At 35.5% G+C, this 18336-nt stretch overlaps 2 protein-coding genes across 2 annotated transcripts; both read right to left on the bottom strand.

The window, feature by feature from the left end:
- Positions 1 to 4808: 4808 nt before the first annotated feature.
- Positions 4809 to 7307, bottom strand: LOC103946112 (pentatricopeptide repeat-containing protein At1g11710, mitochondrial). Its single transcript, XM_009356746.3, has one exon. The coding sequence runs from the start codon at positions 7107 to 7109 to the stop codon at positions 5130 to 5132; it is 1980 nt and encodes a 659-aa protein (XP_009355021.2). The 5' UTR covers positions 7110 to 7307; the 3' UTR covers positions 4809 to 5129.
- Positions 7308 to 8774: 1467 nt separating this feature from the next.
- On the bottom strand, positions 8775 to 17200 carry NOL (chlorophyll(ide) b reductase NOL, chloroplastic). Its single transcript, NM_001302299.1, is given in 13 exon segments — positions 8775 to 8938; positions 9088 to 9198; positions 9631 to 9672; positions 9756 to 9806; positions 10990 to 11040; positions 12068 to 12125; positions 13607 to 13692; positions 13768 to 13816; positions 13920 to 13987; positions 14184 to 14270; positions 14443 to 14504; positions 15639 to 15707; positions 16849 to 17200. Coding segments are annotated over 13 exon segments (1062 nt in total). The 5' UTR covers positions 17129 to 17200; the 3' UTR covers positions 8775 to 8890.
- Between the last annotated feature and the right edge of the window lie 1136 nt (positions 17201 to 18336).

The following is an 18336-nucleotide window of genomic DNA, read 5'->3' as shown; positions in this document are numbered from 1 at the left end:
CAAAATTTGAGAGTACTGTGAGAATTATTAAAAAATGTAAAAGTACCTCAATACGTAATGTAAACGGTTAAAAGTGAAGTGACAAAATGGGTAGCCAGCAGTGAGAGGAAGATGGATAAGAGGAACAGAAGCCAAACAATGCGTTAAGTACTGAAAGCGTAGTAATTGTCGGTGGTCCATCCACTTCACTTGACGTGAAGTAGATAAGCAATTATTCAATGATGGTACTTGCGCTCCTGTGAATGCACATATCTTATTATTTGCCAATAACGTATTTTTACTCTAAGTTCTATAATAGAAATTGTTTGATTTTATAATTTTCATTTGAAGACTATTCATACAAAAACAATTATTCGAATTGTTTATTATTTAATCATTCAAATGTATAAAATAAATAAACGATTTATCGTAAATATGTTACCTAGTTCTCATACCGTCGATTTATTATATATTTTTAAATATATAAACAATTAATTTTTTGTTTATACGATATTCGAATAAATATTAAGATATTAAACAATTCTAATTATGAATCTATATGTTAATGATACGTTTTTCAGAAGTAGAACATTCATTAAAAAAAAAAAAAACTTTAACGAAAAACTTCCGATATTATTCATTTTAATGAAAAATCATATTTTTACACTAAAAAGTTAATCATGATATTATTCACTTTATCCTTTATTTTGATCTTATCGTTAAAATTTAAAATTTTTCTCATTAGTTTTCTTAAAAAGAATTAAAAATTAAAAAGAAAAAAAGAAAAAACATTTGCAGGACGCAAGTATTATTGATTAATGAATGCGCTGCATGGAATATACGTCATGTTTCAGAAATTGAGTAGATCAATAATTCCTCAGAAGTCTATGGATAATGGAATGGTGTGAATGTGTGGGACAGGGCAAATGCACATGATAATATGAAGTGTCACATGTGCATTTGTCTTCACGTAGAAAACTGGCACGTCATGCCAATGGGAACTTTTGACTATGTTTGTCTTCCAATAGAATCGTAGTATCTGTTCATCATATATCGTACGATCAATTTTTATCAAGTAATGTTTACGTTTATTTTTAAATAAAAATATTTAAAATAATTTATGACCACACAATATACAATGAACGAACACGATTCACCGACCTTCGAGATCCTCACAAAAAAGATCCGAACTCGTTTGTCTTTATCAACAAATTTGAAGTGTTGCCCTATTTTGATCATTACATTTTCAATTTAACAAAAAACTAAGGGAAATGTTATTTGCACTTCAAAAATCTCATTCTACACTCTTCACAAGTGTATTTTTCTTTTCTAATATAGAAAGTTCAGAGTGTAGAATGAGATTTTTAGAGTGCTAATAACAATTCACAAAAATAAAACCCAAAATGAAAATTTAGGTTTTTTTATAGGAACTTTAAAGAAAAACTTCTAGTACTATTTATTTTAACAAAAAAATCATATTTTTACACTAAAAAGTCAATACTAGTATTATTCATTTTACTTTTTATTTTATTTTATCGCTAAAATTTAAAATTTTCAAACTTCTTCCATTAATTTTCTTTTTATTTATATTTCAAGAGCAACTCGAGAAGCGCAAACAATACCAAGGATTGCAGATTCGGGCCTCGGCGTTGGAATCAAGCGTATGGTTTGTTGTTTTGATGTGAACGGCACATAAATTTTTTCTTACCAGCTTTATTTGCGACATAAGGGCAAATTTGGTCACATATCTTCGTTTATCATCCCAAAAATGCGTTATAAAGTTTTGAGGATATTTTTTATATTTCATTAATTGTTTATTTAATTTCCTTTTTGAACTTTAATCCAACTAGGGTTTGGGTTTAAGTATTAGGCCTATAAATACACCTCTTGGGTGTTGTGAATGCCATCTCTCAACTATTATTCAATAAACTTGTGCCTGCTCAACTTTTCTAGTGGATTCTAGTATTGGGATTTCGTTCGATTTTCTTTGTTATATACTCCGTTGCATCAACTAGGAACGATGTGTTTCTCTTTAGGCATCCGAGCTGAAATTTGCCTCGCGCCGTTTAAATTAATTTAAAATTAAATAAAACTATATGTAGTTTTGAGTATTTTTGAACAATATGTAATTTCTGCAAAAGTTTAAATTGTGCTCATATTGCCAGGTCTTCCGTCAAATTAAAAGACAAACGACAAAGTAGTTTTCAAAGATAAATTATTAAGAAAGAGATGTTCACTATGTTTCCTTTTTATGGGAAATATGAAGACCACTGCCCAAAAAGAAAAATAATTCGTGATGCCGATATACACTATATAGTTCAAATCAGTCGTTTTCTAGACAGCAAATTAAGAGTCGTTTTTATAGTGGCCAAACGCAAACAAACATTTTTGTTATTTAGGCAGACAAATCTCACATCTTGCATTCACGGGTGAGCCTATGAACATTCACTGCATTATTTATTTGTAATCACAGTGGCTGAGAAATCTAAACACTGATTGATGTCAAAAATTATGAAGCTAATTATGTTTGTGGTGATTAAATCAATACACCTACTTAGCGCACACGTAACTTTTCTTTTGTTCGTTTTAGTGACACCTCACAAATTATTAACCACACTTTACGTACTGAAAACATTCTGTATTTATTTTTAAAAAGAAGAAAATATTTTAAAATGCTATTAAGCTTACTCCAATGTCTTATCACTTCATCCATTTTAAAATAATACTTTTATTGACAAATTTATATTTGTATAAAATGACCTTCAAAGACTTATAGTATTAAAAGACATTTACTTTTAAAAAGAGAAAATATTTACTTTTATAAAACAGTCTGCATTTACTTTTAGAAAGAGAAAATATTTTAATACGCGCATTTTAACTTCCCAAAAAACCCTCATACCCCACACTTTAGGCATATGTCGATCTGGGGTTCTAGGTTTCCATCAAGAGATGATCATCTATTGATTAGTTTGCACTAGTTCATTACAAACAAAAGTATACCATATATTTCTTGGTGGTTTCGCGGAAGAAATGAGAAAACGTCATCCTAATTCTTCGAGAAACATCAACATGTTTAGTGCTTTTACTGTGTTTCTTCAACCGCGATACAGAAGAAAAACATAATACATTTCAAGCATAATTTTAAGTTTATCACATTGAATTCATAGGTTGCATTTAGAAGTAAAAATTTAAAGTGTAGTCAATAATTTGTGAGGTGCCAATAAAAAAAAACCCTTTTTTATCTACATATTTATGTTTTAGTTCTTCAATTGGAGCTTGACGAATTCTCCTATGCTCCTCGTCAGTGTAATGAAGCAGATCATTTGGTGGCGACCTTTGTTCTAAGACCTGGTGGTTCATTTGGTGGCGGCAGCCAAATTGGATGGGCCGCGATCTTGTTGGCCTCCCAATCAAACTAGCATGGAACTTGTATATATATATATATATATAGAGAGAGAGAGAGAGAGAGAGAGAGAGAGAGAGAGAGAGAGAGAGAGAGCAGGCATCTCTTTCCAAACAAGCACCTGCATAAACAAAATGCCATTCACCAGAGGTTTAAACCAAGACTCGCAACGAGTGGATAAGCATTCTACAGTTTAGGGTACATCAATCCCAAACTGGCCCTTCGTCCTTACAACGAGTAAAGCTCGTCGCAGTTAACGTACCCATAAGAATCGTGATAAATGCCAAAGGCCATAACAAAATTTTCAGTACTTCACGCTAATTATAATCTTTAAAGCTTCACAGTTCACAATCACAACGTTAATCCAAATAGAGCATAAGATAACATTTACGGAAGTAACAATGACAGAAGCAATAAAAAAAATATCCTTCATTCACTTAATTAACAAAAACAATTAGCTGAGATGAAACTACAACAATACTAATAAACAACATCGAAATTCTATTTTAATCAATCTACAAATCCAGAACAAGAGTACAATGGAATATGAACTCAATTCGGCGGAATCAAATGAGGGTTTCAGACATTTACCTGGTAACAGAACCAGCAACACTAATAACTAGTGATCTGTCTGTAATCTGTATTACCAATTCCGGAGCCTGTATTTTTTGCCTTCAGTAATCTGTATATCTTGCACTTCATCACCTTCAGTCCTCTTGAATACATGCCTTCAGTAAGTAAAGCTGAATGCTTTCATTTTTTTTTTTTCTAACTAAACTAGGTCCACCCAAAAACCATATGTGACGTGTTCGTCAAAGTACATACAAGAATACAAAAGCTAAGGCCTCTGAATTATTGTATACCACTTGTTTCTTTTATATTTATAAAAGGCAAAATAAATAGAATGAATGCTCAAATCTAATCTTGTAACTTGAACTCATCGAAGAGAATACAAAAACACTTTATGGCAGGAGAAAAGTGGGGGTGACCGGTATTGAACAAAGGACCTCAAATGCATGAGTAAATGATCTTAATCACCTGAGCTACAAGACATGTCATCTACTTCTTCGTTAGGAAAGATTAAAGTACTCTATTAAAACTAGCATAATTCTTTAAGTAGCAAGAGATTTCCAATGTTAACGCATTTTGAAGGTTGAGCAACATAAAAATTGAACTGCTAACACAACGAGAAAATTCACAATCATCCCATCCCTTGAAACCATCAGATTATTGCTTTCAAACCCTCACATCGCTGTGGACAAAAAATCAAAAGAAAATTAAAAAAATCTCAGCAGCACAAAGGAAACAGAAACATCCAGATGAGATGAATTTTTGCACGTCTCAAAAGAAATAACCCCCAAATTTTCACTAATGAGTACACAACCAGAATATCTAAGCCTACAAGTTTCCAGTGGCCACCTAGTAATAAATTGCTATGGAATATCAGCCAAAGGATGACAACTGATCAGTGATTGCATACAAGTTTGAACAAACAACTTATGTGCATGGATTCATATGTTAAGGGTTACCGTTTGTTATCTATATGGATGTAGTCAGCAGACGAGTAGCATATGAAAAATTGATGTATTAGAAAAGATAACTTCCATGCCTGACATAAACAACGTTGAATATGTGTGATTCTTGTTACTTTAGAAAGTCCAGCACATTCTCTATGCCCAAAGTTGCCTAAAACACAAACGATACTAGATGACGGAGAACAAATATACAACTTGCTGTACTGTTGAACTCAACGCACTGTGCTAATCTTTGAATTTTCTTCTGGAAGATATGGACAGATAATATCTTTGTACGTTTGCCTATCAGGAATTACTCCCTCAATTACCATGTAGTCATGCAATGCAATGACTTCTTCGGGGCTGCAATTCTTACTCAAATTGGTAATGAGTGTGGTGTATGTTATAAAATCAGGAACCACACCCCTTGAAATCATTACCTTCATAAGTTCTTTTGCTTGTTGAATACACCCAAACTTGCACAAAAAGTTGATCAATATATTGTAGGTGACTATATTCAATGAAATTCCAACCTTTTCCATTTCCCGAAGCAAAACAAACGCCTGATCGATCATCCCACTGATGAAATACCCGTTTATAATTGTGTTATAGGTTATAATGTCAAGAACATCCATCCTCTGTAACGAATCCATCAAAAGTTTTGCAATATCCACTGATGCCTCTTTGCATAACCCGTTAATAACAGAATTGTATATCACCAAATTAGGTTTTTCCTTCCCCACTATCAGTTTTTCATAAATCTGAACTGCACTTCCTATGTTCCCTTCTTTGAAGTGGCAATCAATCAAAGTGCCATAGGTGATGGTGTCAGGAAGTAAACCACGAACAAACATGCTGCCCATCAATTGCTTGGCCGCTCTCAAATTTTTGCTTTTGCACAGATAATCGATCAGGATATTGTGGGAGAAAACATCCTTGACGAGGTTCTTCTCAAGGATGTGTCTATGAAATCTAATTGCTTCTGTCGCAAGCCCATTTCTAGAGAGCCCCTTGATGAGGATTGAATAGGTGAATTGATCAGGGCATATATTCCTCTCAATCATGTCAGACAACAAGGAAAAAGCTTCCTCAGTATCTCCTTCTATGCAAAGCCGATGGATAATTGAATTGTAAACAACAGGATTAGGTGTCAAACCCCTTTCCACCATTTCATCGCACAATCGAAGTGCCACCTCCAAACTCCCCCGTTTTGCATATCCATCTACTAGAGTTGCATAAGTCCTCAAATTGAACGGAACACCTACCTCGGTCATTTCAGCACGGATTTCTTCTGCAACCGATAAACCACCAATTTTGCAAAACCCATTGATGATACAATTGTAAGTAACTGAATTGGGCGTAACACAGTCCTCCGACATTAGCCCCATCTTTCTCAAAACCTTCAAAGCAAGTTCCATATCACCCATCCTGCATGCTCCATCTATAATCATGTTAAAAGTAACAACACTAGGCCAAACTCCACTCTTCAACATCCGATAATATGCTGATATTGCTTCTAGTAACTTGCATTCCTTACAAAGAGCATAAATAACCAAATTGAAGGTATTAACATTTTCAACATACCCATATGAAAGCATTTCCTTATACATCTTCCAAAACCTATCAAACTCGTTCAACTTAATCACATGGTTAAGAAAGTTATTCCAAGCATGAATCGAAACCCAGTAACCATCCAATCTCAGCTTCTTGATCACCTCATAAGCACCCTCGGAGTCCCCGAACCGAGTACAAGCCCTCACAAACGCATCAAACACTGCAGGGCTTGAACAACCACAACTAGTAATCAACCCTTCCAAAACATCCAATGGGGGCAAACCCTCTGCCCCCATTAGACTCTCCATAAGAGACAAGGCATCATCGTACCTCCTAGAATCGATCAAAACATGAATTACAGTACAAGAAGATTCCAAAAACTGAGGAAAGTTCCTGTTCCTGCGAACCCAGTTGTAAAATTCTAAGGCCAACTGCGGCGAGTTCCGAAACTCGCGAACAACACGGCTGACTAATGAACTGGTTAGAGAGGGGGATATCTGCTCTAAGAGTTTCCATCTCCTCTGTCGAAGATTAACACAAACTGCTTTGAAGACAATGTTGTCGGAGTTTGGGGGTGAGAAATGCTTACTTGCGTGAAGACCGCGGCAAATCAGACGGCTTGTTTTGGGCGGAGAGAAGAAGCTTGGAACCCAGTTCATCAAATAGCGCCGCCGTTTCTGGAACAAAGCTTGGGACCCCAAATCCAGTGCATCATCACCATTCACTTCGCAGATTGTTTCGTTTCTTTTGTGTTCTTTTAAGACAATAACAGTGAGATACCGCGACGAAGGGGAAGAGCCGAATGCCACAGAACTTCTACTTCTACGGGGGAAAACACAGTTTCAGTCCTTTTTTTTTTTTTTAACCTAGAGCTGTAGATGTTGGACTCTTGGGCTTTCTGCGTTGGCTCAAATAGGATAGTTTTTTCAGCATGCCCGAACAGGATACGTCATATATTATTACAAAAGTGTATAAAATTTTTTTCTTTTAAGCTTTTTTACTTGTATAATAACATATGACATATTATATTGGATTCTGGGTAGAAAAATCTTTCCTCAAATACAAAGCTGCTTACATAAAATGAGTTTGGCACTATGTGATGTTTTAATTTAATAATATAATGTCATATGTTGAACAACTAACACATGTCGTTGTTTAGTGAAAGGAATGTAACGGTGGCGGTGAAACTATCCCAAATTGGTGAAATTTTGTAGACATATGGATTATGATTATGATGAATGATGAAAGATTGCTTCAAGGCACGTATAGATATATCATCTTCAAGACTCTATTTGTCTGCAGATACAGTGTGCAAAAGCAATATGCAAATAAGCCTTGTGTATATAATGAAGCCCGGCCTGCCTATTGTTTGGTCAAAATTTAGCACCTTCCAAGACAAACGCTCAAAGAAATAGACAAGATCGCACAATATTTAAATTTTAGTTTCCAGAGGCTTTTGTATAAGCAAATATATGTATAAATGAAAGAGGCTTTGGTAGAATCTCTTTGCAGAGGTGCAATGTGTCTCTTCCAACCATCATCTCGCATTGGGTTACAACCTTGAATAAAGAGTTGCGAATTAATAGCCCGCAAATTTAATAAAATTTCTTTGCATCTAAAAAAGTTACTCACGTCACATTTTGGGTTTCAGCTTCAATCCTACATAGCATTCAATGCAACGAGTTTTTAGTCGTTATATTAAATTTTCACAACTGTTAAATCTTTTATTTTCAATCTTGATCATTCATTTTCATATCACTTAATGTTACCTACCATTAAAGAAAAATTGCATATTTTGTGTGCCATATTTGTATCATTCATCTAATAAAGATAAAGACGAGACCTGGCAGTATTGTTGAGACCTACCGCTATTAGAGAAATAATATAGATGTTGCATGCACAATGTGATGACTGCAGCATTTCTATAAAAATAAAATAAAATAAAAAAAAAGTCTTGTATGGTCTCTTCATATTGTTTTTTGGCGTCCATATAGTGTTTGTATTGAGGTACTCCATACAGACATTGGTTTCATTAAAAAAAGACTAGCATGAGGAGCGCAGATTCTTGAGTTGAGATGCTAACTATCCACCATACAGTAAATTAAAAATTAGGGCTGAGAATTCCATCAAACTCCCAAACTTTGGGGTCTATTGACTCATCGAAAAACTCATGGAAAACCAACATAACGTCATCTGTTAGTTAGACCGAGCAATTAATGTAAGTGGTGGATTGCCCTGATGGTTAAGGTCTTCCTCTTCAACCCACTGTTAATCGTTTCAATTTTAGCTGTTAAGTCACCTACCTATAATACAATTTATCTAAGGAAACATATACCTAACCAAAATATGTTAAACTTCAAAAAATGTTTGAAAATATTGTTATACAGAATTGGTAATTTACATTGAAAAGTCGGATAAAAAGATACATTAAGGATGCTATTCAGTCTTCAAGTACATACCTGTTTCTTCTTGCTCCAAAAGCAAATCTCTGTGGATTAAAGTGAAAGGGAAAAAATATGGTGACCACATATTCACAGATAAAAATGCTATAACAATGAGATCATATGTAGAAATGACGTTAGGAAGTTCGGGTTTTCATTTATTTATTTATCTATTTTTTATGTTTGTTTACTTAACTGAAAATATCTGGGAGTAGGCTTTTATCCCAGTTAGGAAACGAATGTATGTAGGCTTCATTGATCCATTGGCAGGGACCGATCTTATATTCGGAACCAGGTACTCAGCGACCTGTGACAGCCATTTAGAACACAAATAAGATTTTAAGAAAAGAAACTAAGATATATAACTCAGAACGAGGGGAGATTGAGAGAAGAAAAAAGTTGATGCAGTTTACGCATACCGCCCTATACGTATCTACTTGCGTGCATGAACATAGATGTGATTGTGCATGAGTGTGTCTAGTTTGGGAAGATTAGCTCTCAGACCAAACGGGATTTGAAATCCGCTGCGTTATACGTACCCAGAGACAAAATGCTATTTTTCCCAAAGAGCTTCACTTAATTTAAACCATACAACATACAGATACATCATAATCTTAGTATTTTATGACCATAAAAAGTCAAATTCATTGTGAATGACCACTAAACGTTCAGTCGTAAAACAAAAGCATCATAGAGGATTCATACATCACAAATTCATTAATGATGAATGAAGTCTTACCACTTCAGGTGGTTCTGCCAAAACATTAATGAAAAACTTTGCCTGCGGAGAACAACATGTTCTATTAATCAATCAGGAATACACAGATGATTATTAAGAAAAAAGTTATACGAGACTTATACTACCTGCTTCGTAGTTGCACCAGACATGAGAAGATCAGTTGTAACCATTCCTGGCTGCAACACCAGATATAGGCTTCAGTAAGGGAAAAAAGGAAATATTTTCCATGACCAAAGAAACTAAATGGCACTTATCTAGAAGAACATCAGTCACTGCATTTTTCATGACAAGCATATGTCATCATGAGATAGCATGCAACTATGCATAGAATGGAAACGTTAGGTGATATTAAGATAAAAACATATGACACAAACTATAAGAAAAGTAGGTATAAAATGGGAAGAGTTGAAATTTGCAATGAGTAACATATAATTCCACAATTGAAAGATTCACATAGAAGATTGTACAAACTAAGCATGACGATATGACTTATACCATCTAATTGACATATTTCAAATTAGTTGATGACTCCGGTTTGATATTTCTTCACTTTCGAAATCAACCATTACAATGACTGTAGGTGGAAGTGGGTGGGTTGGTTTGGTTCAATTATGGACCAAAACAACCAATTGAGCCACCTTTTTCGGTGGAGAAGATGTTGGCACGAACGCCGAGCCGCAAAGAGGTTGAACCGATCATGGTTGGTTAACTAAAGAATGTCTGGTGTGTCTCCATCAGGCAGCGGTGCGACGAGATTCGGGCGACAACGAGAAGAGTGGAGAACCTGCGGTGATGCTGATATGGGAGGAGAGAGAGAGAAATGATGGTGGTGGCTCAGAGGAAAGGAGAAGGAAAAGAAGGTTTGTGGTGTGTGCAATCACCCACTATGCATAACATGGTAAGAACTTGAATGCCCACTAATATTTAGACACATAAAAGTAATTTTATATAAACTTCAGCCTGGTTTGGTTAACCGGTGGTTTAATTTCTGCAAACCACTACAAAACCAGTTTACTTCCTGTCTGGTTCAGTTTTCGAACTGAATTTGCAAATTTGATATTAAAACATGCTAGCCCAGACCTATAGGTCCGGTTCTAGACAAACTCTAAAAGTCACCATGTACTTTTGACTTTGTTGCAAATGAACAAAACAAACAAGATCAACCTGATCCAGTTAAAATGGCCCAAAGAGCATAGAGGATACAATTAATGCAGCATGTGATATCATAATAGTAGAAATACAAAGTTTTGATCTCACAAGTTGAACACAGAAGTGTTTGGAAATTTTTTTTTTTTTTTTTTTTTGGAGAAATAAAACAAAACGAAAAGGCAAAAAGGAACAGAGTATGGAATTACATACTGAAAGGTTATGCACTGCAACATTTTTGACATCCTGCATCTGCAGTTCTGCCTGCGAAAGTGTTAAGAATTACATATTATAAATTCAGTTGGGAGCAGATTTGAATAATATAATGACATCAAGACACCACAATTATGCTTTGGGGGAGACACAGAGACTATTGATCGTAAATATCAGGCTTGACCCTAAGTTTACCAGTCATATTTTGAGGAATTGATTCATGTGTTTGGGATTGTGGATGCATGCCTCAATGGCACTTTGTGTTTTGTGAAACTTTCAATGAAAAGAAACCATATCAACTTTGAAGACATTTGGTATCCTTCCCGGCTTCTTCTCATATCATTATAGATACTTTTAATTTTATATATAAAAAACAAAAAAATTCAATGAAAAGTCTGATACAACACAGGGTGACCCTGGGATCCACCAAGCTAATGAGCAACTAGAGAAAAACCATCGAAAAGAAAAACAAAACAAAAGAGAACTAAATTATAACAGTAGCCCAATTTGGTTTAATAGCATGAAAGAAACACTCTAAAACCAAAGGAACTGATGCTCACAAGGATAGCCAGCAGAAATCTTTCCTCTATACAACCCACAGTCGTCCCCCTTCTCAGGTGTGAGTTCTTACATGGACCGATACCATTTGGACATACCCATTGACTGGAATGGCAGTTCAGATTTTTGCCCATTTCCCAGATGAGTTGCTTACTTTAAGGTGAAGATGCCATTTAGAGCGCCCAAAACCCAACAGGTAAAATCTAGATCTAAGTATAGGCAGGTTAGATGGTAACACAAGAAGAACCACAACAGAACTATGCTTTTAAGTTTCAAAACTAAAAATGCTCCATGGAAGAGTTAATTGTTAGATTCGGACAATTTCCATTGAGTGACCAACCTGATTTATGTATCAGAATGGTGGGACCCATTAACAAGGATAGTTACAAAATAGAATGCGTCTCAAGTATTTGGGTACCACAACTTAAAAAGCAGGTGACTAAAGAAAGAATGCCCATGATAAAGAAGAAAACAACCAGTGTGGTCACAGCCATTAACAATTGAAACAAGTTGAAAGTACCTGCAATGATTTTGTTAAATGCACCACACTACGCTTTGTTGCCCCGTATGCTGCAAACCTACGGAAATAAACAAAAGAAAGAAAGAACCATCATGCAACGCTCACCGAGAAATTGCATCTTAACATACTCATGTCACATGCATGTACCTAAGAGATAAGAGAATGCAACAAAGCATACAATGTCTTGCATAATGATGAGAAAATAAGAGAATTCAGTTAACCATATAATGGCTTCACTTTAAAATGATATATAGAAGGTTAACGGAAAACCTATTCTAATCACCAAAAGTGACAGTGCCAGTGGCTGGGTGGTCCTGGTACTAGTGTCATCAAGGTGTTGAAGCTCAAATGTAATTTCCATGACAGAGTAAAGGCAGCAATGGTGCTAGAATTGATGTGACAATGCTGACGAGAAGGCAATGATGATCAAACTGACACACGATGACAGAAGCTAAGACTGGTGGCGAGCTAATGGTTTTGGAGGAAAATGGGATATGTGAAAGTAAAAGGTAAGATTAGTTTTTCCAGTTAAAAACAAATAAAAACATGGAGAACCAAAATTTCACTTCTATCCCTATGCACTCCATTATGTTAATTAAAAAGAATTATGTTCCTCTCAATTTGCTTTTTCTAGAAGAGAATGCTATGAGAGACTCTGAGGGTGAGGATTGGAGATCAAGAAGTACCAAAGAGTGAGCATTTTCGTTATCTTGGATGTATCTTGCAAAAGAACAAAGAATTGGACGGAAATCTCAATCATAGAATACAAGCTGGATGGACGAAGTGGAAGCGTGCATTGGGTGTGTTGTGCGACCGACGTATGTTACTAAAGCTCAAGGGAAAATTTTATAGGACGGGAATAAGGCCAGCAATGCTTTATGGCATAGAATGTTGAGCGTTCAAGCAACAACATGTGCAAAAAATGTGTAGTGGAGATGAGAATGCTTCTTTGGATGTGCGAGCACACGAGAAATGATAGGATTAAGAACAAGGATATCTGAGATAAAGTAGGAGTGGCTGCAATTGAAGATAACATGAGAGAGAATCGGTTAAGGTGGTTTGGACATGTGAGCCGAAGACCTATGGATGCTCCAGTTAGAAGATGCAATTATGAGACAGAGTCTCAGTGCAGAAGGGGTAGAGGAAGACCAAGGAAGACTTGGAAAGAGACTTAAGAAATGAAGTACTTGGAGCTAATGGTAGAATTGGCACAAAAACAAGCACAATGGCGTTCTAGATTCATACAGCCAACCTGACTTAGTGGGATAAGGCTTTATTTTTGTTGTTGTTTTTCTTGTTGTTAGGAGAGAATGCTATTTGTCTAGACATGATGCTCAGCGGATAACCATGCATAACTCAGACCAAGGTGTAACATCTTGCTAAAGAATCTGATTAAGCCGTTTCAATGTGCCCACTTGTGTCCATGTACTAGAAAACTTCCATATACTCTTTCCACTCTGTCAAGGAATGGTTGTCCAAACAAGATAACGGCAAAAAAGTAGCATAAAAAGATATAGCAAAGAGAAACTAATATAGCACCTTGGGGTTGGTCTTCCATCGGAACCAGCTCCATCAATGTTGAAAATATGACCACCTCGAGGCTGGTTGAACATCATTTTTATTGCCTGATAAACAAAACAATAATCATGCATGAGACTCAGCTTACATGCACCTTGCTTAAAAAGAATGGAATTTTCTACCTCACGGCAACATAACATCAAACCAAGCGTATTCGTAGTAACGACTTCACTGCATGTAATGAGTCCAAATTAAGAATAACCATAATGGTCAAAACTATGGTAAAAAAGAAGTTTAATGAAATTGTAAAAAAAATGAGGGAATGGATAATCACATAAGGTCTTCATCTGAAGCCTCTGCCAGTGGTTTATAGCTATACGCATTTGATCCTGCATTATTAATCTGCACCATTCTCACAAATAAGGTAAGATAGAATTATATATTCCTCAAAGCATCAAAATCAAATATTTCTTATGATGCACAAGATGAATTATTAAGGATGAAGGGAGATGGGGGAATGGGGAAAGCAAGGGCACTAGTCGTTGGGGAAAATATTTAAATGTTGTGGGTGACAAAGAAAAGTGTATGGTATTAATACCCATATATCAATGTACTTAAGGTTTTTTTGTGCAAAAGCAACTAAGTCTTTCACATCCTGCCCTTCTCTAACATCACAGTTAGTACCCTGTAAAGAAAGAAGTGAAATATGACTAAGAAACAACGGCATGAAGTACAAGAAACAATGTAAATAGCAGGAATGAAGACACAAGAGAAAACTATCATATATACTCACATGCAAACACATATATAAGAAAAAATATTCAATAATTAAAATGAAAAAGTATCAAGGGAGGTACCCACACATGCTGCTCCCCGAAATCCTGCCTAAGGCTCTGAACAGCAGCATTAACACGTTCAGCTAAGGATAAAATTTTCAAAAGAGAAAAGCACTAAGCAGGTAATAAGACCAACTACCATTTTGGTATTTCAATAGTAAACATAAAATAAATTCTCGTATTAAAACTTCTGCATCCCAGTAAGTTTTTATACTTCCAAACGGATTTTGAACATAATGACAAAAGACTTATATTCAATGAGAAAGTAAACCAGCTACTGAAATTGCAATGAAACTTGAGAAGAAAAAACAGAAGTGATCCATAAAATCTTTCATTAATTGCATGATGTAGAAGCAGATCCAAAACTACGGGCTCTAAATCGCTTAAATGTTACTCTCATTTTTCCAAGTTAGTTGTGCATGGGGTTCCCGTTCCACCAAAAACTTATTGTCCCTAAGCTCTTATAAAGTTCAGTATGCAGAATGGTGTTTATGTGTTTCCAAAGAATTAAAAGTTCTAATATCCACATGCAATTGGTCTGATCATCTCGAAAATATTGGATATATAAGCATCTTGGGCTACCCGTTCTTATTATGAAAGGTCCCTCTTTAGTTATCAAATAAGTCTGAATCAAACATTCTGTTTATTGAAGGAATATGCATGGACCCATGGAGATAAAGCCGCATCTCGTGGGTTTTATTAGATTTGGACCAGTTTCACATTGTAAAAAAAACTGCAAGAGTATATTTTTTAAGCTTATTTATCAATAAGAACTAAACTTGAATGACAGCCAAAATTACAGGAATAAAAGTGCAACTTCACCTTACATTTCTAAAATCCATGTAAAATGGAGTGTAACGGTTGCACATAAAGATCCTTGAGGCACATTTTATTCCAATGAAACCTCTAGAGATGAAGGATTGTTTTACTTCAGTCCTATGTTTTGAAGAACTGATTTCTTAGTTATCGAAACCTAGAATGTCAAGCATTCATCATAACCAAATCCCTTGTCACGCTTTTAGAGTATACATTGGAACATATTGTTTTCTTACTAGTCATCAAAATTCAAATGAGGCTTACAACCTCTGTCATAATGCATTGATCATCAACAATTGCATATAGGATAAAGATACAACACATTTGACCACAAAATGTTTTGTCATGAAGCAATGAACCATATTCCAAGAAGATTTCAGAAACGCACAGTCATAAGGTACCTGATCTTGAGCAAATTACGACGTTATCCCCTGCTTTTAGAAACTCTTTGGCTAGAGCATATCCTATACCTGATTTAAAATTAAGGGAAAACCAGAGCATATTGGAACTGAAAAAGTTATATAAAATAAATAAATTTGTTGATCGCATAATAAATGATAGAAATCAATGTGAAACTCTGAATGCATGACACTGCAAGTGTGAGACCAAAGACGACTTGGTCCTGCCACATGCCCACTGAACAAAAAGACTAAGTTGTCGTTTAGCTCCAGCTGGCAACACCACCAAAATCATAGGCCTGAGCTGCGGGTTGTGGAAGATCCCAACCCTTGCTCAAACAACTTAAGCCAAGATGGCTAAGGTGTAGCACGGGCAGAAAGTCAATTCAGCTCAAGAATAGGCAGAAAAGATAATTTAACATAGACACCGGCATAATTAAACACATAGCTTCCAAAATTTACAGAAGCCAAGTCCCAACACAGAAGGATTCATAGATATTCACACCTAGTCAGAAAAAACCTTTGACGCCCACAACAATTACAGAAAATCTAGTGTGCAATCCCTCAGCTAGCAAGCTCTCCTATCAGTATAATACCACCCTCACCATGACCAATCGAAGGTACAAAATACTCCATAAGTTTTAACTCTTTCTTGAGTTTCAATTATCGTAAGCTTCCTGAAGAGGAGTTGACCTATGGAGGGTCCTTAGCCGGCCTCACATAGGTGTCGCGGAACCCCAAGGCTTGTTTGCTTTGCAGGTTATTTTAGTCACTCAACAAGCGACAGTAGTTATTATTATATTTTTAAGTATAAGTAGAAACTGTAGAATACAATCCAATAACAAAACGAATGAAGTAATGGAAGAGCATAAGATAGCTATTTTGCACCAAATGTAATTCGACATTGCCCAAACTATACCGTCTTGTATTCGGATTTCTAAAATCAAACTTCTCTACATTGCACAGGAAACAGGTTGAGGTTGCAGTGTCCAAACTAGAAAATGTCAGTCATAACTCATGAGGAATATATGCAACCATGACAATTTCGTGTGTGCGTTGAATGCACCGGCAGTCAGAAATCCAGAAAATTCAATATAATATTCTTGAAAAGAGTAAACGCCATAAAAACCCATATCAAAAACCCAACAGGAAGCAGCAACCGCAACCCAATATTTGTCGAAAATCAAGAAAACACGAAAGAATAGTGAATGACCTTTCGTTGAGCCGGTGATGAGCACATTGTAAGGAGGAAGCATGGGCTCTCTGCTCTCAGAGTCGGAGCCGGAGTTGGAGGCGGAGGCGGAGGCTCTTACGAGCCGACTGTCGGAGGTACTGAGACTGCCAAGGTTTTGGCGCCAACTAACGGTCGGAAAACTGCAACGGTCGAATTTAGGGAAATTGGTGTGCGGGTGGAATCGAGGAGGGTTAGAGTGATGGGATTTGGAGGAGAGCAGAGGTGGAATAGATGCGCAGGTACAACTGTTAACCGCCATTTCTGATTTGTGGAACGGGGAACTCAGGAGGCTAATACACGAATGAACGAGAGGATCAGGTCCGGATAATCGTGTCTTCCACCTTTGCTTGCTTACTTTGTACGACACCTTTCCTTGCTTGCTTGTTCGAATTTTGTGGAATGGCGATATTAAATTATTTTTTATTTCGTTGTGTGAATAATATTATCGTAATAGATTTAAAAAAAAAAAAAAAGAATGAGAAGTAGGTGGATTTTATTAATTTCAGGTTTAACTGAAAAATAAATATATTTTATTAGTAAAGGTGATCTATATTCATTTATTTTCATTCTTATTCTTTTTCATAATATTCTCATATTTATTGATAATAAATACACGTGTTTCGATTTTATTAATTTCAAATTTAACAAAAATAAATATATTTTATTAGTAAAGGTGATTTATATTCATTTATTTTCATTCTTATTCTTTTTCATAATATTCTCATATTTATCGATAATAAATACACGTGTTTCGATTTTATTAATTTCAAATTTAACTGAAAAATAAATATATTTTAATAGTAAAGGTGATCTATATTCATTTATTTTCATTCTTATTCTTTTTCATAATATTCTCATTTTTATAGATAATAAGGACACGTGTTTCTAACACACCTCCTTTTTTTATTTTATCATCTACATAATTTGGAGCATTCCCAATTAGCTTCTTTCATAAAAGTTTTAAAGAAAAGGATGAGGACTTGGGCACAAACCAAAAAAGTATTTATCAAAGGTAGCCAAAAATTAATTCTTAATTTTAAAAATGTCAATTTCTATAAAAACTTTCAAATATATCCAAAAATTCATTTAAATAGACAAAAATACTCTCAAATTTAATAATCAAATGAATTAAAGGCTTTTTAGCCACCGTCACCTCAAGCTCCAGTCCAACCTCACTTCGCTCCTACATTCCACCACCATAACCCTATCCATTTCGACCTCCTCATCACCGACATTGAGTGTTGTTGAAGTTACCACCAATGGGAGCAGTAGAATTTCAATCATGCCTTCAACGCCTTCTTTCTTTCCTCGACCCGAGTCTCAGAACCTGTCGCCAATTCATAGACGCAAAAACTCTTTCTGAATCGCATCAATTCTCTATAATCTTCGAGCCCAATTGGAAAAGGAAATATTTTAAGAAAGAACCACTAAATTATCTCAGGGTGCAGAAATTTGAATTGGAAGGTG

Source organism: the organism of the source record quoted next, unplaced genomic scaffold (genome assembly GCF_019419815.1).
Source record: "Pyrus x bretschneideri cultivar Hongxiangsu unplaced genomic scaffold, Pyrus_bretschneideri_v1 Contig62, whole genome shotgun sequence".
NCBI lineage: Eukaryota > Viridiplantae > Streptophyta > Magnoliopsida > Rosales > Rosaceae > Pyrus > Pyrus x bretschneideri.
The sequence above is the reverse complement of the archived record's forward strand: the minus strand, read 5'-3'. Positions and strand labels throughout refer to the sequence as shown.

Excerpts from the sequence above, each read along its gene's own strand:
- LOC103946112 (XM_009356746.3), bottom strand. The coding sequence starts at position 7,109 with ATGAACTGGGTTCCAAGCTTCTTCTCTCCGCCCAAAACAAGCCGTCTG.